Source organism: Vulpes lagopus, chromosome 5 (genome assembly GCF_018345385.1).
Source record: "Vulpes lagopus strain Blue_001 chromosome 5, ASM1834538v1, whole genome shotgun sequence".
In the NCBI taxonomy this organism is placed as follows: domain Eukaryota; kingdom Metazoa; phylum Chordata; class Mammalia; order Carnivora; family Canidae; genus Vulpes; species Vulpes lagopus.
The window spans coordinates 109,499,312-109,521,220 of record NC_054828.1 but is presented as its reverse complement, the minus strand read 5'-3'; the positions used below and the strand labels follow the sequence as shown (position 1 = coordinate 109,521,220).

Below are 21,909 nucleotides of genomic sequence, written 5' to 3'. Positions count from 1 at the left end.
CTGGCAGAAGAAGTACCAGCGTCATAACTACCTGCGGTGTTTCCTGGAGTTGCACGGTTCTTAAACATCATTTGGGACCATCTTTCATGAGGCATGTTTCTGTGGTTTAGGCTGACTGGACATCGGTTGCATATATACAGGCAGAAGAAGTTGTCTTGGAAATCTTGACATGACATCCTGTTATAAACAGATACACGCCATTTTACTGGTTTCGTCCCTAGGGTGGGGGTTCCCATCCCTCCCCGGTACCTTTGTTTGTCAGTTCCAGTATCCAGGGACTTGCCACTGTCCTACCCAAAGACCAGAGCCTCATCCTGGCTCATTTACTGTCAAGTACACTTCTCTCTTCAGGGGTCAGGAGGACAGAACAGAATAAAATTCTGGGTTCTGCATGTCCCTCTCACGGCCACGAAGGCTGGCTGTCGTCTCTCTCTGCTCTGGGTCCTACATGCTGCTAGGAAAACTGCCATTCCTTCGAACCCTTTGCCAAATTCATTGTTGAACTCCTTATCAGAGTAAAATGGTTGCAACGTCTAAAATCCCACCTTGTACTGTGATTAAAGCAGAGCTATCGGAAATATTTTTCCTTTCTAATTTACACTTGTCACTCTGCTTCCTAATTCCTGAGACCCAGCTCCTTTTCATACATGCTAAATTCATTTAAATACATTACTAAGTAAACCATACTGCCTCTCAAGAAAATGTCCATATTACCCTTTAGGATGTGAGCACATGGCCAAAAATGCGTTTTTAAAACATTTAGTCCAACATAGCTGCCAGGCAAGGACACTGATGTCCTTCCCAGACCTCTAGAGTCAGGGCTGAGATATTAATAACGAACTGCTCCTTTGGAAGACTGTGGAGCTAGCTCCAGGGGGACGCTGTGGGCCCTAACAAGATGGCATGAGAGATCCAGGCGTGATAATGAGGTCCAGGTTTCTGGGAAACTGTTGATTTCAAAGCTTTGGGGCCAATATTCCCTTTTAGCATTAACACTTCCTGGAAGTTCCAATATTTCAGAACTGAAGTATCTTTGACACAAAGAGAAAGCACACAAATAATTTTCCATCTAGAGCTGCTGTGTCTCGGTGGAAAAAAATAATCTCCTTCTACATAGGTCTCTGCAAAGCTAATCTCTGATCTCATAAAAGTTTAGGGAAAGGGGTAGGGATTGAGGGTGTGGGTAATAAGGAAAGCTTTAAAATGTAATTTTAAAAGAAAAAATACCAAAACTCGCCATCCTCCTTATCCTTGTATAGCAGTCTTTTATGTTGGCTGCGGATCTTCTGCCATTCCGGAGACCTAAGCATGGGGAGATAGACCACAATGTGAGATCTCACCAAGCACCGCATCTCAGCAAATGTGCCCCAGAGGAGCCCTGTCCTCCATTAGTTCTGGGGGTGCACATGGAGGCTGTCATTCTGCCTAATGATAGAACTCTGTCATTCTCTGCACGCTGGTGGCTGCCAAATAGTCTCCAGCCAGATCCTCGTTCCTGAGCATTAGAGGGATACATGCCACGGGCCGTGCCACGTCTCTACTGGAGCCCGTAGGGACCTGGAAACCAACCTCTCCCACCCTGCTCCCCTGCCTTCTCCCAGTGCCCGAGTGGGAAAGTGAGGGGCCACTCCCTTACACCCCCCCCCATATCCAAGCAGCTGCCAAATAGTGATGACTTATGATTCCACCCCTGAAACCCCTCTCAAAGCCATCCGCTTACTTCCACCTCTCCTGCTGCTCTTCTAGTTCATGGACCCTCATCCCCTTCTTGGACTTCCCACTGGTGTCCCAAAATGCAGTCCCGCCCACTTCCTATCCACTCTCCACGCTGCCATCAAAACGATCTTTCTAGAACACAAATCAGATTCTGACTTTTTGCGGCTTAAAGCACATCAGAGATTCCCTTTACCTCGCAGGAAGAAGTTCCAGCTCCTGAAACAGAACCCTGGCCTCTGCCTACACCTCTCCAGCTCTACCTAAGCAGCGACCTGCTTCCCCCACACACCCCACAGTGTTGAATTCAACACTCCAAACATGAAAGTCTTTGTCCCCTTGGACATACCTGTCCTATCCCTACCCTGGACCATGAGGGTCCCCTCTGCCTGGAATATTCTTCCTCCTTTCAAGTCCTGTACTCCAAGGACATCACTCATCTTTCCTCCCCAAAGCCTATTGTTCTCCCCATCCTCCCCGTCCCAACTCCACCTCCACTAGTGGTGCCTGCACTCCACCTCCGTAGTCAGTACCCTCCTCAGAACCCACATGGCACCCTGTAGCATTCCTGGTCTCAACACCTAACACCCCGTGTTTCCAGTGCTTGTTTACTTCACCAGACACCGAGTTCCACGAGTTCAGCGAGCCTCTCCCACCATGACATCATCACAGGGGTCATGCAGTGCCTTGGCACAGGGCATGCAATAGTTATCTTCTGCTTCTTTAATACAGTTGTTGAGTTCACTGGGATAATGTATTCCAGAAGGTAGACCTAGGGTCCATGGTGGAGGAGGAGCCGCTGTCCCATCTGCAGCCCACGCCTCACAGTAGAGACATGCTCTCATAAGCACCAGGCCCCAGAGACACAGACATGGAATGGATCTCCCTCTAGGAGCAGCTTGCATCTGGGGGCCAGGGTCAGCTCTGTGCTGGGAGAGCAAGGCGGAGACCACTACTCAGGCTTCGGGCTGTAGGCTGAGCCAGTCAGATGTGTTATTGTAAAATGGCAATTTTATAATTAAGTGATAATTACATTTTCTGCAGTGTGTAAGGGAAAATAAATGTGGTGTAAATCAATATGCTATCGATTCATGCAAGTTTGCCTTTAAGTGTGTGCGTCTGAAATTTCAATTACGGCCAAGAGGAGACCATCCGGCTCTCTCCATCCATCTCCACTCCTTAGAAGTAGGGAGGAAATAGACCACCTGCGTGGAGATGGTGGTTATGTGGCCCTGTCACTTTCTCGCAGCCCTGTTTCGAGGGAGGGGGCGTGGAGGGGGAAGTGCTCAACTTAGGCACAGCCAGGTGTGTGGCCCTTCAGAGTTAGTGCTGCTAGGTCCACCTCTCTGTTCTCTGCTCTGCACATCTCCCCCCTGTTGAAGGGCCTTATAAATCCCGTGCCTGTAGGGTGTACGCCCAAATTTCCAAGCTGGCATTGGGCGCTCTGGCCCCAGCTCCCAGCACTTCTCTGCCAGGTTCCTCTGTTGGCCCTGGACACACTATACGCGTTCCCTGGCTCAGCACAGTGCTCTCCACCTCTCCGCCTACCTGGTGATCTCTTTCTGGGTGAGTCATACTTTTTTTTCCTGCTTGAACTCAAGTCCGACTCTACCTGTGAAGCTTGCCCTGACCATGCCAGCCCACGGGAAGCTTCTGTTCCCTCATCTCTGGCGCCCCCTGTGGCCTTCAGGAGACAAAGCTGAACCTGTCCCCTCTTCTCCTACCCAAGGCAAATGTGTCCTTGACATTTGCCCTTCCTTCACTCCAACCCCAACAGCCAACCCCGAGTCAGGGATTCTGTTCACCACATCGCCCCCTGGGCCATACTGGCAGCTCGGGGTAACGACTGAGGAGGAGAACTGGCAAAGGCCAGAGGTTGTTAAGATTTACATTGGAAGACCCAAAGGCTACCCCAGGGACGAAGGAAGAGGCAAGACAGACGGAGAAAGGGGAACGGTGAGTAAAAACACAACAGTGTCTAGTGGTTCCTGGTGTGCAATTTCATTCCCCTTCTGTGGAGGGGATTCAGCTGTCCTGTTCTCCAGGGGGCAGCCAGTCCCACCAGGTGCTTTCTAGGAATTCATTCAGCTTGCTCCCTCCCTTCCGCCTGCTTCCCCTTCTCTACCTCCCACTCCGATGGGCAGTCACCTTACGTTTGCCGAGTGCCCACTCGAGCAGGCACACGCCAGCTGTTGGGGTTCAAAGAGGATCAGAGTGGCCCCTGCCGCAGCCTGGCCTATGGCATCAGGCGGGGTTCTGAGTAGCCCGGAAGTAAGGCAGGGACACTGGCCAACTCTGCATCTGCCTTCCAGGACTCACTTCTCGCTGCATTGATTTTCACTGCTATTGGATGCTGTTCACCTGTTTGTCTGAATGCTTTGCATTTCCTTTCCAGTCTTACTCTCCTTCCCATTCCCTCCACCTCCCCTGCTGGCTGCCAGAGGAGCAGGTAACCTGTTACCAGCTGGCCGTCTAGGGACAGCCATCTCATTCTCAGTCAGCAAGGGTGGGGTCCAGGGATCAGTCTTTTTGGCAGCTGGGCAATGCTGTCCCAGCTCCAGGGAACCACTGACCACAGAGCTGCATCCCCACTGGCCAGCTGTGTGGGACCCGGCTAACAGGCGTCTGACACTCACCTAGCTCCATTCACTCCTCCTCTGAGCAAGGTGTGAGTCCAGACACCAGTTATACATCAGAGTCCAGATCATTAGGGAGGATGGACAACCCAGGTGGCCAGATCTTTGCCTCAGCTCCCCAACTCCCCCCAAAATGAAGTCTTTTCCTGATGGTATCATCACGATCAGAATCCCATGGGATCCCTTATGGGATGAGGCGCCTTCTCTCCATCTCTCCCTGCCAAGTAGAACTTGGCACCTGTCCTGCTCTTTCCCCAACTCTTAAAAAAAAAAAAAACCAGCTAATTCTGGGTACGTGGATTCACAGTGCTAGACTGTAACCTTCTGGGGGATAGACATTGGGTCTTGTCATCTGTCCATATCCCACAGTGCCACCTAACACAGTAAACTTACTGCAGAGAGCATGCAATAGGTGTCTAATAGATGCCTGGTGAATGGCATCATGAGAATGGGAGATGGATCGACAGCCACACATAGGTGTGAACTAGACAGACCAGCAGTGGGATCCATAACAGGTGAGACGGAGGTCGCCCTCCTGGGGCTGGGGTGGGAGTGGGGATGGGTGGGTGGCGCTCTCTGCACACCAGGCCTTCACAAAGGCCGGAGAAAGGTTTTCAGAAGCCGTACCTATCACTCCAGCGTCCTATCCATTCGGTGTGGCCCCAAGGGTTCCACAGGCGGATAAGATCTTCCCAGCCCCTCCCGTACTGAATCTGCAAAGAACAGAAAAATAACCTGTCAGTGCTCTCCAGCAAAAGTCAGCAGAAAGAGAGGATATGAATGCAGCTGCTTTTTACCTCCAAGGACTAATTTAACTTCTGACCTCATTTGGCTGCAGCCAGAAAAAAAAAAAAGAAAAAAGAAAAAAAAAATCAATGTCTCTCTGCTGCTTGCATGGAGTTGGAAAGAGAGAGGCGCAAACGGCCCCTCTTTCTGCTTAGCACCTCGAAGGCGTGGGCTCAGCTTCATCATTCTGGACGAGCACCTCCTGGCATGCGTGTGAGCTGAGGAGCAATTGCAGATGAATGGCACGCAGTGTTGCTGTGGGCTGCAGAGGGGAGATCTTGACGGGTCCCTGGCCTCCTGCAAGCCCTGTCTCCCCACCAGCATCTCTATTCCACAGACATAGCTGCTTTCCTGCCCGCAGCTCCCTGGGAGCTGTGCTGGGGTCTTCACAGCGTGATCTTGAGCAAGGTTGTGGAGGACGCTGATCTGAGCAAGAGTGGGACAGCCTGAGCATCCAGACAGCCCAGGTTAGCCCTCCTCCACCTGCACCCCGGAGCTGCCCCGGGCCCCCGTCACCCTGCCTCTGCTGGCAAGCAAGTACCTCGATGTCCTGAACTTTTCTTCCTTCTCCAGGCACCTCATCATCACTAGTTCCCAGATACAGAGGCTGGCTCCTTCAGACCATGGAGGCTGGAAGCCAGGACCAGATAAGTAACAGCAAAACAAACTCAACCCTTTGAACCTACATTTCCAGATCCAGGAGCCCTCAGCCTGGTGAGAGGAATTAAAGCATGGTTGAGTTGTAGCTGCGACACTGATGTGTGCTAAGGCCATCTGTGGAGGCCCCAGCCAAGCGGGAAGGGGCCCGCTTGCTCCATGATTCCAGGCCAGAGGCCGTGGAGAAAGCCCTGAGTGTGGTATCACCACCTGGAAAAGAACCCTGCGTGTGGAGGTGGGGCTCGGAGCTCAGCACATTCCATCCTTCAAACCGCCACCCTCACCCCTGCCAGCCAATGTTTATACAACCTTTGTCTTGCACAGGAGGAAACTGAACACCTGAGAGGTTCAGCAACTTTCCCAAGGCCACAAAGTAAATGACAGATGAATAATTGTCATTCCAGTCACTGCCAGTCTCTGAAGCCCAGGCTCTTGATTTGGCGGTGGGAGTGGAAAAAGGACGCATCTGCTCCAGGGCCCAGCCCCCTCTCAGGTGTGGCCACAAGCTTGACCTCAAATCCCACCCTTGGGGGCACCTGGCCAAGGCCCCTGTCATCACCAGGAGGACATTACCGTGAAGGAGCAACGCAGTCAGACAACAGCCAAAGAACTTGGCTTGGATAACGTTCTTTTCCATTCACTTCTAGATGGCTGGCACCGTAGGGGAAGGTGCTTTAGCTTTTTTAAAAAAGATTTTATTTATTTATTCATGAGAGACACAGAGAGAGGCAGAGACATAGGCAGAGGAAGAGGCAGGCTCCCCACGGGGAGCCTAATACAGGAATCGATCCCAGGACCCCGGGTTCACGACCTAAGCCGAAGGCAGATGCTCAATCCCTGAGCCACCCGGGTGCCCTGGTGTTTTGGCTTTTAATGCTGCATAGGAGTGGGGGGGCTCCTGGCACAGACCAGGGTTCCCCAGCCCTCTCCGCCCCATCCTCAGGCACTCCAGGTCTAGCATACAGCATATTTATTAACCGTCAGTGCCTGATGGAGCCCACGGAGCAGGGATGTGAGAAATGGTTGCCCGGTGGCCCCAAAAGCTTAATGAGCCACCGTCCGTGCCTAACACAGCCGCGGCTCAGATGAGCACAGGGGGGAGGGCCGGCCAGCGAGTGAAGGAGCTAAAAGCAGGGGCTAAATGAGGCATGCAGATAAACACTCACCCCCTTGCCCAGGGGAGTCACCGATTGAGCGAGGTGTATAATAAAAAATGCCAATTTCATTTATCTTCCTGTCTGTGTCCCACCCAGAGGAGGATGAGCGGATTAAAAAACACACCGCATGTACGAGCCGGTTTAATCTTAGCCCTTGTGGTCAGTCGTGACCTCCTCTTTCTAGAGGAGAAATCTGTAGCCAAGTCAAGTTCCTGGGCCTTGGCAGAGAGGCTCAGGGGTCACGCTCAAGGCCAAGGTCACGACTACCTCTGAAAATGTCCACTTGCTTCACTCTCCTGGCTACTCACTGGACACCCTGGCCCTGGTCAGCTCTCTCAGAAAGGTACCCCCAGGGCAAGAGGTGATCCAGGTTATCCAGTCTAGGATGCTACTTCCTCAAATGTATTCTCTTAAATGCTGGTCCTGCAGGCTGTCAATAATTAGTCCCAGGAGAGGTGGTTTCATGGCTCTCGGCAGACTGAAACCAAAGGCTGTCCCAATGTATAAAGGGCCTTTTCCAGGAGTGGCAGAGACACCATGCAGGTACCATGGTTCCTTCATCCTATGCCCAGCCCAGAGAGGATTCATCGATCATAGCTCTTTCCCCAAATCTGGAAGCAATGCCAGTGTCTTGTCAACACAGTCATCCCAGCAGCACTGCCAAAGATCGAGGCTGGCACACGAGAAAACCAATTTGTTATCCTTAGCCTAGACTTTCCATGTCTGGGACGGGGAGTGGTGGGAAGCAGAGTGTCTGTACGTGGCCTGTGTGATGATGGTACTGGCTGCCCCCATTGGGAGTTCTGGGATGGGCTTGAGAGGACTCAGGGGAAGAGAGCCTGGGGCTGCTGTGACCAGGAGCTCTCCTGGCCAGGGTTAATCAAGGTGACCTCTTCCTGGCTTCTGGGAAATGTATTTTGAGCTCCTCACATCTATTCATTGAGGGAGGCAGCGGTTCGGTGATGTCATGTCATCACAGGCCAAAGATGGATGCATTCAGCCACTCAGGCAAGCGCACTCATCCGCGAATCCCACGAGCATTTATTAGATGCCTACTCCCCTAGGTACTGTGCAGAGGAAGCATTTTGCTCAGACTTCCTTAAGAAGAGCAGGAAGCAGAAGATATTGACTGTAGTTTGTGGAAAGTTTGCCAAACGCAAAATAATGGAGCAAGGGGCCAGAGGTCACCGGACAGGAGTCGGGCTGATTCAGAGAGAAGGAATCAAAGGCGAGAAGGCCTGCTGGAAGCAGCACCCGACACTCTGCTTTCTATGGCTCCTAAGCACCTTGGAAAATGTGCCCTGGAGCTTGGAACACTGTGTCTCAGGGCCCAGAGGACATTATTAGACCTGAGGAGTTGTAGGAAATGTAAAGAGATGGGGGCATGTTTGTGGGAAATCCTCACGAGGCCAGGAAGCACTGTTACCGCACAGCTATGTGGGGGACTGCACAGAGGGGGACTGAGGGGACATGGCGTCTCGGCCCAGCCATCCCAAGTAGCTGTGTTAACCCTGGCCTTCCCCTCTCAGGCCTCTGCTTCTCACTGAACGGAGCAGGCTGGACTTCAGTAGTCTTTTCCGGACCAAATGATACTGCGCACAGTAATCATACACACTTTCGTCTACCCCAAGTCCATTGCTGCATCCAGGGGAACCATTGTCCTCCAATAGCTGCCCCCCCCTTCTTCCATGGAACAAAGTCTAGCTGTGCAGATGGTGGCCCAGCTAAACGGGATGCTTCCCAGACTCCCTTGGGCCTGGGTGTGGCACATGATTAAGTTTGGACTAATGAGATCTGAGAGGAAATGGTGTGTGTGTGTTTTCTGATGGGTGCCTCCCATATGAATGTATGAAGTGTCCCCGGCTTCTTTTTCTTCCCCTGGCTGGGAGATGAGGGACTTGGAGCAGCTGCCCTGGGCTCTCAGGTAGAAGCCCCATGTTGCAGACGGCAGAGTCACCTATCGACTCTGGATTTACCTGCTTACCTGAGAGAGAAATGAACTTTATCTTAGTTGAGCCCCTGTATTTTGGAGTGCCTCTGTGGTAGCAGTTTAGTTGGTATATAATAAATAAAACTCTTGGGACGCATGGGTGGCTCAGTGGTTGAGCATCTGCCTTCGGCTCAGGGCGTGATCCTGGGGTCCTGGAATCAAGTCTCACACTGGGCTCCCGGCAGGAGCCTGATTCTCCCTCTGCCTATGTCTCTGCCTCTGTGTGTCTCTCATAAATAAATAAATACAATCTTAAAAAAAAATCATTTTAAAAAAACAAAAACACTTTCAGGGCTTGCCCCAGTCAATGAGGTAGTTCATTCTTCTTTCTTTTTGGGCCAATGCCACAGTCTGGCTAGACACTCAGCTTGTCTGGGATCCATTCAAGGATAGCACGATCTCTGGTGGGTCCCTGGGGGATAAAGATGCTGGGCACCAGAATTTCTGGATGAATAGAGGGAATGAAGCCGTGTTGGGTTTGCAGAAGGCATTTGATTCTGACTCCTGTTTAGAGAAGCAAGGAAACCAGGGGACAACCCATGGGCACCTTACCCGCTCAGCCCCAGTCACTGTGTAGGCGTGCTGAGTCACCAGGCCGTTCTCCATTCTCCTAGCCTCACCTGTCGGCTTCAGAGGAGGAAAGCAGACCAAGCATTACACATTTCCAGGTTCTCCAGAGAAAGAGAAAAGCACAATTCAATCACAGCAGCTAAGCTGTGGCTGCATGCAATGCGTCCCACTGACTCATGCCAGAATGGCATATGTTCTTGGAATTGTGTTCTAGAGGGCAGAGTTGGAAGGCTGTCAGGTGGTTGAGGCCCCGGGCACTTCATACCTCAGGAGACTTACTCCATTACTGACACAACCCCACTGAGTCCTGAAGCCGACCCAGACTGCTTGCTCTTCTGACCCCTTGTCATCAATGACACATGGCACAAAAAGTGTCTGCTGGACACCCTGTAGGAGTCGGGAACACTCACCCCCCCCCCCATGCTGTGAGCAATTGGGGTTTAAAATGCATATTAATTTTCAGGTGGTGTTTCAGATTAGCGGTGTGTGACTCAAAACCCACATGTTTACAGAGTACAGGAAAGATCCTCATGGATAGGGAGCTGGCTATCTCAGAATAGACTCCAAAATAATTTGGAGAGTCATCCAACCTTCTCAAGATGGGACACATTGACTGTGGGATGTTGCCTTTAGAGCCAGTGAGACTCAAACGGCTGCCCAGTCCCTCTGGACCCCACTGCACCAAGCCACACGGCAGTGATAGGCAAAGGCATGTGAACCCAGCTCAGCCACTTACTGGCTGTGTGATGGGGAGCATTTCCCTTAGCCTCTCTGAGCCCATTTCCTATCTGGAAGTGAATTCTGCAACCCCTATCTCAGAAGGAGGGCTGCTGTGATGACATGAGGCACAGCACCAGCGCTCTGTGGCCCCTTACTAGCCAAACGGGCGTTTGGCTTAGATACTCTTGGGTGAGGAAAGGCTTGACCCAGCATGAAGAGTCTACACTCACTCACATCAGCCAGGGTGCCACAGGCCATCAGGGAGCCTGTCTTGACCGCTGTCTTCACCATCATCACCAGGTCAGAAGGAATGGAGTGCAGGCTGATGCTGGTGACCACCCCTCCTGTGAGGTCCACCAGGGCATCAGGAAGGAAACCGTAGTGCAGGTTGACATAGGACCCATGAAACCTGGCAGGTGGAAAGACATATCAACCCCTGAGGCCCTTCTGGTGAGATGCTCCAGGAAGGGAGTTTGTACAGCTGACATCTGCGTATGGCCCAGGGAAGGGCTCTCCGATATACCCCTGAACTATGGCCACCCGCCTTCTATTGGCCTGGGTAAAGGTTCCAGTGAAGTGCCACTGTCCTTCCCCTGGTCTCCTGGGGCTGGGCAGCCGCATGAGCAGCAGTGTCGTGCAGAGGTTAGGAGTGCTGGAGCCCCAGGCCAGGGATCGAATCCCAACCTCTTCGCATATTTAGCTGCTTGACCTTGGACAAGTTACTTAACCTGGCACGTGGCAAACTCTTAATAAACATTGGGGATTATGATGATGAATATCCACTTTTCCTATTCAGTTTAACAATAGTGATACGTGTTGTCTGAGGGGTACGGAGTGTTCAAAGATGGACAAGACCCTGCCCCTGCCCTCCAAGAGCTCACTCAGCCAACAGCCCTGGTGCCTGCTGTGGCCACAAGCAGCCTCTGTTCTCATGCAGTGCAAAGCATGCTCCAGAATTCCCACTCCCAGGACCAACTCACTCATCCCAGGATCATCAGGGAGGCTAGCTGACTTTACTGAAGGTAACAGAAGTGAGGACAAGTCTTATCCAACACGTTCTCAAAGCAAAACCACATGGAACCTAAAGCTCCTCTCCCCACTCTTGTGTGGGTTTTCTGCCCCTGCTTGGGTTTATTGTCCCATTTCACCTTTTCCCCATCCTCCCCAAATCTGAGCAACCCCAGTCATTCACTAGGGAGGCCGGAAGATTCCAGATTCAAGAGCCAAACCACTCCAGTTCAACTCCTGGTTTCCCCTCTCATGAGTTCTCATTCTGGGCAGGAGGCTGAGATTTTCTAAGGCTCCCTTTGGTCAGCTGGAGAAGGGGCATGGGACAGCCCTGGCCTCAAAGTGCCCTTGTGACGCTTGTGCCAGTTCTGGCATGTGTGGCACGTAGAAAGCATTGGCTTGCAGAGGGCGTGCTCGCTACTGTCACTATCAAGACACAGCAAGGCCATGCCGCCCCGCTTCTACCCCCGCACTTGTCACTCCTTCCCAATAGCACTCTGCCACCGGGACACTCTCCTTAGAATGACTCTAGTTTCTTAGTAGCACTTGGGGGTCGAGATATTTGCTGTGAGATGGTGTGGATCATCTTGGAACAGGGAAGAAGTGCCTGAAGGTCCAGGGAGGGCTCTGGGAGGAGCACACCTCTGAGCTGAGTTTATCCAGGTAAGGACAGTGGGACAGGCCTTCCATGGGGAAGAACCCCTAGGGTCGGAAGAGCACGGTGGAATGGGGCCTCTGTTGGTGCTCCTGGGAGACAGGCCACGTTGACCACTGAAGCAGGGCCAGACAGGGGCAGATTTATTTTGAGAACTTGAATTCCTATCACTGGGGTGAACTGGAAAGGCTCCCAGGGAACCCTCAAATACAGACAGGGCTAAGCCACAAAACACATAGAGCCTCTGAGGCCCGGTGGCCCAGTGGGGAGAAGACTTTGCCTCCTGGTGTTAAAGCTGTCCAATGGGAGTCTTCCTCACCACTTCCCCAGGACACTAAGCGCCCCCCCCCTCTGCCCCCGGGGGTGGGGAGGCTTCTCACCTGTCCCTCATGGAAGTCGAGGCCACACCCCTCACAGGCCATTGGCAGTTGGGAAGCTCTGACCATGGCTTGCTTTCTGGTAATGCAAATTAGGGTGGGGGTCTGGGCCTAAGTTCCTCCCTACTGCTCCTCTAGGGGGCCTGCAACCCGCCCTTCTGGGTCTTTCACCTGGGAACAGCAAGGTAGACTGGGTAATCTCATGGGGTCCTCCAGATACCCCTTTTCTCACCATATTCCTACCTCTGTCACTCTCTCCTCCTGGGCCCCACCCAGAAGTCACATAAATTCACTTCAGCAAATACATGTCAAACAGCCCCTCAAAGCAAGATAACATCCCAGGCACAAATGCCATGGGTGGCTTAAAAGTCCTTTATAAAAGAAGGCTAAGCAAACGCGGGCCATTCTACAGAAACTGCCATGTGATAGATTGATCTGTTTGTTACAAAACTCATTCTAAATCTTACCTTTCTGTCTCTCCCTCTCCCTGACCTGGGGTTATGGCTGGTACTAGACTCTTATCTCTGGGCTATTTACTTAGTCAAAAACAAAGCTTGCCTTGGATAATGGTCATGCCCATTTGGTTTTGAATGCCTGACTTTTGATTTCCCATATGTATTCTGGCTCCAGTCCTAGATTAGGTAGGGCTTTGCTGAGGGTCCTGGATGTTCACAAGACTGGGGTTCTGGAACTCATCCTAGAGCTCACCAGTATGACCTCTCACACTGCCACAGTCCCTTCTTGGTGATGCACTCAGGGGCCCTCCCTGGCTGTAGACAGGGCCGCACCAGAACCCTTCCAGAAAAGCAGCCAGGCCCTGTCCTGGCACTTCAGACCCACTGCCTCAGTGTCTAGGGGCCTCGTCTGATGTCTTGCACTCACGCCCCCCTGCATTTGCCACAGAGACACCCAGTGCATGGGGAAGGCCGGCAGCCCCCCGCCCCGGTGCCCACAAAGCCTGTCTCAGCAGCAGCTGGGTATTTTGACAAGGAGCTATCTCTCTGCTTCTCAAACACGAGCTCACAAATCCTGCTGATGCTCTAGGAACATGGCAACTATTCTTAGCCCCCTTTGCTGACAGGAAACAGAAAAGGAAGGAGAGATAGCGAGAGTGATGTTCACCACACCTGTCACTACACCTTGTCACCTGGGCCCAGGAATTCAGAGCGTGCCTTATTCTCATTTCTGTGCTTTAGCCTCATTTGTGGGAAATGTCTATCTGCCCAGCAATGCTAGGAAAGAGGAAAGAATTCAGACATCTATATCAAAATCAAAAAGAATGCTAAAATGCTGGGATTCTTAACTATCTGGATTCCATACAGGATGATAGGCAGCCTAGCAGATTTTGTCCTGAGATCTCCTATTTTATGACCTCTGGGGGAAAAAAACCTGCCAGTATAGATCTGACTGACTCAACCAATTCATTTCCACACTCCCCAGTTGCAAAGACAGTTGAAAGTTTGGAGGGCATAGGCTCACTGGCCTACATTCTTGCTGGGGAAGGAGGATCGTCTCCTTCTGGATGGATGGATTCTCCATGTTTGTGCTGTGGTCGTTATGTGCCAGACACTGAGTTCCAGAGAGGCAAAAAGACAAATCTTTTTCCTACAGAACCGACAAGTACCAAGGGATGATGGAAAAGCCCAAGACAAGGGGAACAGTTCTCATCCCTGCTTGGCCTTGACCACCACGTGACCTTGGACTACTCATTTCAGCTCTCGGCATATTAGCTTCTTCATCTTTCAAAGGAAGACATAGAGCTCGAGGCTGACAGAGGTCCCTTCCAGCCCTCATAGCTCTAATTCTATTGCATTCACTCCACCTTCTGTGATTCCTTCTTTGGATGGAGGGGAAAGCTTTTAAACAGCTTACTCGTTTGAAACATTTTAGCCTCCACTAGATTTCTGTAGGCAGTGGGATATGGATTCTGGGCCCAGTCTCCCATTTCCTTTTAAAGCTGAATGATTGCTTTAGGTCGACTCTTAACAAAATGGGGTCAAAGTCATCATTTCATTCCACAAGGTTTCTAATTCTCCAAGTGAACTGGCACGCTCCCCCTTTCACAGAAGGAAAAAAAAAAAAAATGAAGCCCTGAAGTTGTGCGAGCTGAATCCATACTGGAAAGAAATGGCAGTGTTTGGGTAAGTAGCTTAGAAGCAAATTAACCTCCCCGAACATATGGATCAGTTCAACAACCTTGGCTGTTATCTGGGGTTCCTTCTCAAATGCTAATGAACAGCTCTTCTTGACACTGGAAATGAGCAACAGCTTTAGTTTTCTACAAATAATCTCAACAGAAAGAGTGCAAAAAAGAAAAAAGAAATAAAAAAGAGCTCTTGAGAAAACATGACTGTTTAGAATGTGACCTCTGAAAGGACAGGGACTGGGGTGGTCTGTGTGGTTGTTAGCAACCTCAAGGCCCAGAACTGGACTTCAGTCTTACTAAATGATGTCCCTGGGTCAAGTCACTGAAAACCCCAGTAGATTCAAGCTAGTCACTACTGTCACATGACTATTTAGAGCCTTGGTTTCCCAATATGTAAAATGCTGCTAGTGATGATCTTCGGGGAATCTAATTTGGTGACATTCCACTAATTTATTTTCTCCTGAAAGGGATGGTCCTTTTGTCTCTTGGCATTGATTTCTAGCTCTGATGTGTCCCTCACCTATGTAGGTCTCTATGAGAGTGACCTCTTCCACACAACACATATTCTTGCTAACACCCACTTAAGCCAATCTCAGAGTCTTTATCCCAGTGCCAAGCACAATGGTGGGCCTATGGTTAAATGCTCGATACACATCTTCTGAATAGATGGAACTCAAAGTGTTTAAGTAAAACATATGAATTGGAGTGTTTATTAAGTTCTTGAGCTTGTTAACACTAGAAGGTAGTCCTTGAAGCATGGTGCTTAGACCATATTATAACCAGAACTCTTGCCCTGCCCCCCAACACAGATGCCATCTTATAATAGCCATATAGAACCCCCAACTGCTCGACCTCACTTTGAGTTGTCCTGCCCCTAGATCTTCGCTTGAATCATTCCCATGGTTGGGAATAACTATCCAACATATCACCTTTCTTCTTGCTGAGATTCTAGCCATCCTTCAAGGCCTCACTGAATGCTATGTCCTCTATATAGCCTCACCCTGACTCTCTGTGAGTCAGAAAATCAAGAGTGTTTTATCTCTATGTCCTCTCATCAGACTTTGTCCACTGGTCATAATATTATATTTTATTTGGGCTCTTCTCCTAGCCCTTGCAATAATAGTATTATTAGTATATACCTCTATTCAGTCCTGCCCTGCCCACAGCTTGTCATATGCTTCTGGGTTCCTCCTGTGCCCCCAACATAGCTTTGCATACAGTGATTGTTTATGGAGGATGCCCAGCTGATGCTGCCAGGGCATCGCTTACATGCAGAGCTGCCAAAAATCCTGGGACTGGCTGCTGTAGAGCATCCATCAGGGCAAGCAGCTGGGCAGGCAAGGCCAGCATTGAGGCCCCAGGCAGAGGGGTAGGCCACTCTTACTTGGCATAAGCTTTCTCCAGCAGGCAGGGCCAAAACTCTTGGTTGTTCTTGCGAGGGTGCACAAAGAGACACTCCTTATTCAGGACAGGTAGGCGATCATCAACCACCACTTCCACCCACTGGCCGCACTGCCAGAACTAGAAGAGAGGTGAATATATGCCTTAGTAGAGGTAGGACAGAAGGCGAGCTTCTGGATCCCCAACCCATGCCAAATGATACCCACTGGCGCGACATGACCTTCCCAATGAAACAACAAACTATTTAGAACAAAATCCCAGCCCAGGTCAGGGGTCAGTTGACAGGGGCCTTCCATGTCAACTGCACTGGACAGATGAGTCATAGACCAAGTGAGTCAAAGAAAATACAGGCTGGCATGAAAGAGACTTGGGTTTTCGTTCAAATTTGCTACTAACTCTGACCTCACTTTGGCAAGTCCTCTAAGAGATTCAGACACACGTAAGGCCTTCCGGGTATGTCTTGTGCACAAAATGGCAATAGAAGGAACAGATGCTGAATGATAAGGAGAAGGGTAGATACAGAGTGTGCTATAATGGGGGACAGGAGAGACTATTGGGAGCCAAATGTTTGAGGGAGGAGGCAGGATTTAAGCAGGTGGCATGGAGGTAGGAAAGCCATCCCAGATGGCAGGGAGAGTGGGCAAAGGCCTAGGGTCCAAATGATGAGGATTGCTCAGGAGGATGAGCAGTGACAGCCTCACTCTGGCCTCCTCAGCTCATGTGAAGCTGGCTCTGCCATCAGAGCAGCAGAAATGAAGCTGGTTGGCACCACTACTGCTAAGAGCACAAATGAACCAGATGTTCCTCTCCAAAACAGACTGCTTTAATCTTCGGTGTTCAACTCTTAATGGTTCACCCGGGGACATCACCAAATGAGGAAAATTCATAACAAAGCCAGCCTTTTGGAGTTTCTTTGCTGGTCTCCCCTATGCTGGATAAGGGATAAGCAGCAGGGCTTCCAGCTTCAGGCCTAAACCTTAATGAAGGCAAGTTTCTGACAGGTGGGCTTGGAGTAAAGCTGGGTGGATGTGATCTATCATCTATTTGGCAGTGATGGGAAGCCATTCACATGGCCTTTTCCACAGCTGGATATCCCAGATGTTGGGTTGTTGCATCCAGCTGAGGACACACTTTCTAAGTAGAGATGGAGACCAAGACAGAGATGTCAGTGGAGACAAAGCAAAGAAGATATTTTCATGGTCATTAATGAGCTCTGTGTACTTCAGCTGGTTCTGGCACAGCTGTGGATTTGAGTCCTTATTGCAATAAAATGTGTAGACAGGTGAGGTTAAGAGCCAACAGGGGTATACTAGGAGGGAGGTCTAGTTTTCTTTGGGAAGGTTTGATGCCCCAAGGAGAACTAAAAGTGGGGTACTGGAAAAATAGCCCGATCTGGATTTGGGATTTAGCTAGATAGCAAAGTGTGGTAGATAGTGGCCAGTCACTGGTACTGTGCTTGAGTCCTGGTTTTGCCTTTGGTTACCTGAACAACAGATATTGGGTAAAGACATTGAATTCTGTGTCTCAGGTTCCTCATCTGTCAAATGGTGATAAAAAATTCCTCAGAGGGCTGTGATTAGGGTCAAATGAGATTGTGAAAGTGAGATCCATTTTGAAAGTAGAAACTATTTTTCAATAGCTTCTTTGTTCAGAACCTAGGATAATGCCTGGTGCAGAGGAGACTATCAGGAATGAGAGTCCTGACTTGAATGAGCTGCTGTGGTTGGTTTCCACTTAGAAGTTACCTTCACCCCAATATTTCCACATGAGTAATGCTGACCAAACTTGCTATCCTTATACAAAGGGAACACCAGATAAGATCATTGTTCCAGAATAAGATCAAGAATGAGGCCATCAATCTGCATTTCCTGATTTACCCCACTTGGTGAGGAGGGCTGGCATCAAATAATGAGTAGTAGACCCTCCAAAAAGCATGCTGGTACCATTTTGTCAGCACTCAAGTGTCTGAGGGAAGCCAGAAGTGTTTTGGTAAAGCAGCCACATTGCCTGGGCACTAGGTTCTTTCCAGAGAACAGTGCCCAAGCTTAGAGTGATAAAAACAGATGTACAGAAGTCAACACCTCAGCTCTTTCTGGAGAACTGTGGAACTTTCTCGCCATCCAGAAGGGCAGACAGTGTCCTGCCTGGGCCTCAATTTCTCCTAACCACATGTTACGGTCTGAGTTGAGCTCATACAGTAAACCTTGCATCTTCTAGCTCACTCCTTGGTCAGAGCCTTGGACCACCAGCATTAACAACCCCTGGAAACTTGTTAGAAGATATAGTATGCAAATAGTTAGACTTCAGGAAGAGAGAGAAAAAAAAAATAAAGGACACTCAGAAATAATGAAGGGAAATTTAGCTGAGCAGAAAAGGGAGACAGGTCCTCAGAATGAAAGGGCTCACTGAATTCCAGACAAGATTAATTTCAAAAAGGCACACATCTGGACGTATTTCAGAGAAATTTCTGAACACCAAGGAGAGAGAGTACCTCTCATACACTTGCAGTTTGAAAGAACACGTTGCAAACAAAGCCAAGAGCATAGATTAGCACTGGATTTTTCTTCTGCAATATTGGAAGCTATGAGACAAAGGAATAATGTTTACTATTTACTTGAGGAAAGGGAATGTGATCCAAGAATCCCAAACCCAACTGATACATTGTTCTGAAGTAAGAACAAATGAAAAACACTCATGTGATGGGGTGGGGGGCGGGATGGGGCGGGAGGAGGGATTATTCAAGGAACTACATACCTAATGAGGATGGAATTAGAACAAAAATCTTAAGGGGAAATGAAGGGTAAAAGTAACAATGGTGGGCAGTGAGGGGTTTTTTTGTTCTGTTTTTTGTTTTTTAGTGAGTTTCAAATATGCTTTGTACAAGAAACACGGTGAAAATGAAATTGATAAGGAAAGCATGAATAAAGATGTAACAGGAAAATGTAAATGGCAGGAAGCTGAAGTAGCAATACAAACGTCAGATAAAGCCCAACACATTAAATAAAACAAAGAAGGATGCTGTGTGAACTTAATTCCAACAAACAGATAGCAAGAACATAAACCTTTGGGTACCCACAGGATATAAAAGGAAAAGTTTAAAGCTGGAACATCTGAAAACATAAGGGGAACCCTCCAAGGTATAACTTTGGGGAAGAACTTCAATTCACCTCTTTTAGAATTTGATAAATCAAGCAGATAAAAAATAAGCCAAGATTAAAAAGTTAATTGCAGATACAACAACCTATAAATCAGAAAGCTGGATTTCTTATGTAAAACTTTTGCCCATTGGATATTCTCATATGTCCATAAAGCATTTGCAAAAACTATTGTAGACTTGGTCATAAATAAAACTTTAATGATTCCTGAAAATGTAGAGATTTTATTAATATATTCTCTACAATCAAAACTTAAAATATATTATCTTAAAACTAATGCAAGACATTTTATCAAAACCTATAGGTATAGATAAGATTTCAGAGGAATATTTATAGTCTTAAAGGCTTTTACTATTAAACAAAAAAGACAGCAAAGTGAACAGTTTCAGAAAACAAAAAACAATAAAATTAACAGAGAAATGGGAATTAATAAAAATAAATTTAAATTATATAGAAAATAAAACCCCAAAGAAAAATAGAAGAATGAAAATCAAAAGTTGATTTGTTCAAAAGCTAATAAATAGATTGGTTTGGCTAAGAAAACCTGGCTAAAGATGAAAAGGAAAAACAAGAACATAGCATAAGGATTGATAAAGTGGATTTAACTATTGATTACAAGAAATTAAATGAATTTTCAGAGAATCAAATAAACAACTCTTTGGGCAATAAATTTGAAACCATAGAAGAGAGAGTTAGTTTTCCTGGCAAAACATAAATTTCAAGAATTAACTCCAGAAGAAATAAGAGACACAAGCATTTCGATAATTATTGGACTTACTAGAAGAGTTAAAGATATCATCTTGAAAAAGGAAGTAGTTCCAGATGTCTTAACTATTGTTTATTTTACTTTCAAAGAACAGATAAGCAACGATTGTTCAAATTATTTCAGATCAAGATATGTAAAACTCAACAGGTTCATTTTAAAAAGCCAGCATAATTCCAACATGGCAGAAATAACTAGAATTCAATTCTATATATAATATCAATGCAAAAATCCTAAGAAAATTTTTATCAAATTGAATCCCACAGTGCATCAAAAAAAAAAAAAAATGGCACAGGAGAATACATCACTAAAATCAGGAAAAGGCAGGACTTTGCTCTTGTCACTCTTATTCAAGATTGTGACCTTCTAACTAATGCAACAAAGAGCATAGTAAGTACTAGAAATATTAAAAGTAGAGATAAAACTAATTATCTTTATTTGCAGAAGATATTTGATAACTAAAAAACGCAGACTCTACTCAAGAAAAAAAAATAGAACTAATCAAGGAATTTGGTAAGGTGTCTAGATATAATTTAATATATAATAAAGGTGGCTTTCGTCTTGTCAGCAACATCTAGTTAGAAATGAGGGGGAGGGACACCTGGGTGGCTCAGCGGTTGAGTGTCTGCCTTCGGCTCAGGGCGTGATCCTGGGATCTGGGATCAAGTATCACATTGACCTCCTTGCAGAGAACCTGCTTCTCCCTCTGAGTGTATATCTGCCTCTCTCTCTGTCTCTCATGAATAAATAAAATCTTAAAAAAAATAAAGAAATGAGGAAAATCTCATTCATATTAGCTACAAAATTGTAAAATATTTGAGAATACATTTAACGAGAAGGGTGTCACACCAATATGGAAACATAACTATAACATTTTATTGAAGGGCATAAAAACATTTTATTGAAGTTCTGAATAGAAAGATATACCATGTTTCTGGAAAGGAATAATTAAAATAATAAAAGTGTGATGTTTCCAAATTAATACATAAATTTAATCCTGCTTCACTCTGTATCACAGTGGCTTTTCCTTTTAATTAGACACAATGATTTTAATATTCTCATGGAAATATAAATGCAAGAATTACCAAGATATTTTTGAGGAAATAATGAATAATGAAGGAAAACTTACTCTACCAGATGTTGCAACTGACTCTACAGTTACTGTAATTAAAATAGCAAGATATGGCACAGGAATCAACACAGACAAAAGCTCAATGATGTATAAGGTTCTTGATTAATGACTTCTTTTTTTGCAAATTGTTTCTGCCATTTCTTTTTATTTACATGAAAACATTTTAACTCTCATGTTTCCTATGCAGTGTCCAATATTGAGCTCAAATCCTTTTATAGAGATATGCAAAGTAACTAACACATAGGTGACTCTTCCATCTTAGGCTAGCAGACCATGAGGCTATTGAAGACACTGGCCCCCCGGCTCTCTCATAGGATCCATCCACCTGAGGAGCATCCTACAGTGCACATACCCGGAAATGGAAAATCCCCGCATACTGGTGTGAAAAGCTTTGGTCCATCAGGATCTTCTGTAGTTGCTGTGGGTTCTGTGTCAAGGAGCCCAGTGCTGCCAGGAACCAGCAATCTCCTGTGAGGGGATGTAAGCCATGAGAGGTCTACTGGTCACTTCTGGAAGCCCCACTCCACCCACATGTTGTCACCAGAATCCATATGCCTTCTTCTGAATAACACATTTTTTTGTTGTTGTTGTTGTTTTGTTTTTTTCTGTCTGGGAGGTGAGAACTGGGGAAGGATTCGCTAGGGCCAGTTCCAAGCAATACAGAGGAGCTGGTTGTGATAGGGTTAGTGGTGTGGGGGGTGTCGGGGGCAGTAGTGATAAGGTTGGTGGTGATAGGGGCTTTGGGGGTTGGGTTGGCTGTGATGAAGGTGAAGGAGGCTCAGGAGATGGCAATGGCGATGGTAAAGGAAGTCAAGAGAGCCCCAGCCAGGCTTCGGCAGGGCTGGTAGGCCAACCTGCCTCTGATTCTCATGTTGCCAGAGGTGCCCAGAGCTGAAGTTACAGGAAATTTTGTTGCCAGTGTGAATAGTCTGTCCACAGCAGCACCAGGGATGCCGACCTTGCCTCCTCAGAAGCTGGGGTAGAACTCTGGGGTCTGGGTGGGCACCACTGTCTGACCCTCCCTACCTGAAGGCTGACTTCAG

General features: G+C 47.9%; 1 protein-coding gene and 1 long non-coding RNA gene across 4 annotated transcripts in view; one reads left to right on the top strand and one right to left on the bottom strand.

Moving 5' to 3' along the window:
- Positions 1-21,909, bottom strand: part of CAPN13 (calpain 13) — a 79,778-nt gene that overhangs the window by 28,912 nt on the left and 28,957 nt on the right. For all 3 annotated transcript variants that reach the window (XM_041756334.1, XM_041756333.1, XM_041756335.1), the window contains 7 exons: positions 21,219-21,334; positions 15,800-15,936; positions 10,464-10,638; positions 9,492-9,566; positions 4,977-5,062; positions 1,228-1,302; positions 32-177 (listed from right to left, as the gene is read on the bottom strand). In XM_041756334.1, the coding sequence (XP_041612268.1) occupies positions 32-177; positions 1,228-1,302; positions 4,977-5,062; positions 9,492-9,566; positions 10,464-10,638; positions 15,800-15,936; positions 21,219-21,334 (810 nt within the window). The remainder of the gene's footprint in view (positions 1-31; positions 178-1,227; positions 1,303-4,976; positions 5,063-9,491; positions 9,567-10,463; positions 10,639-15,799; positions 15,937-21,218; positions 21,335-21,909) is intronic.
- On the top strand, positions 11,760-21,360 carry LOC121491440. The gene is made up of 3 exons (XR_005987978.1): positions 11,760-11,900; positions 14,292-14,410; positions 21,129-21,360. It is a non-coding gene; the product is annotated as an uncharacterized LOC121491440 (long non-coding RNA).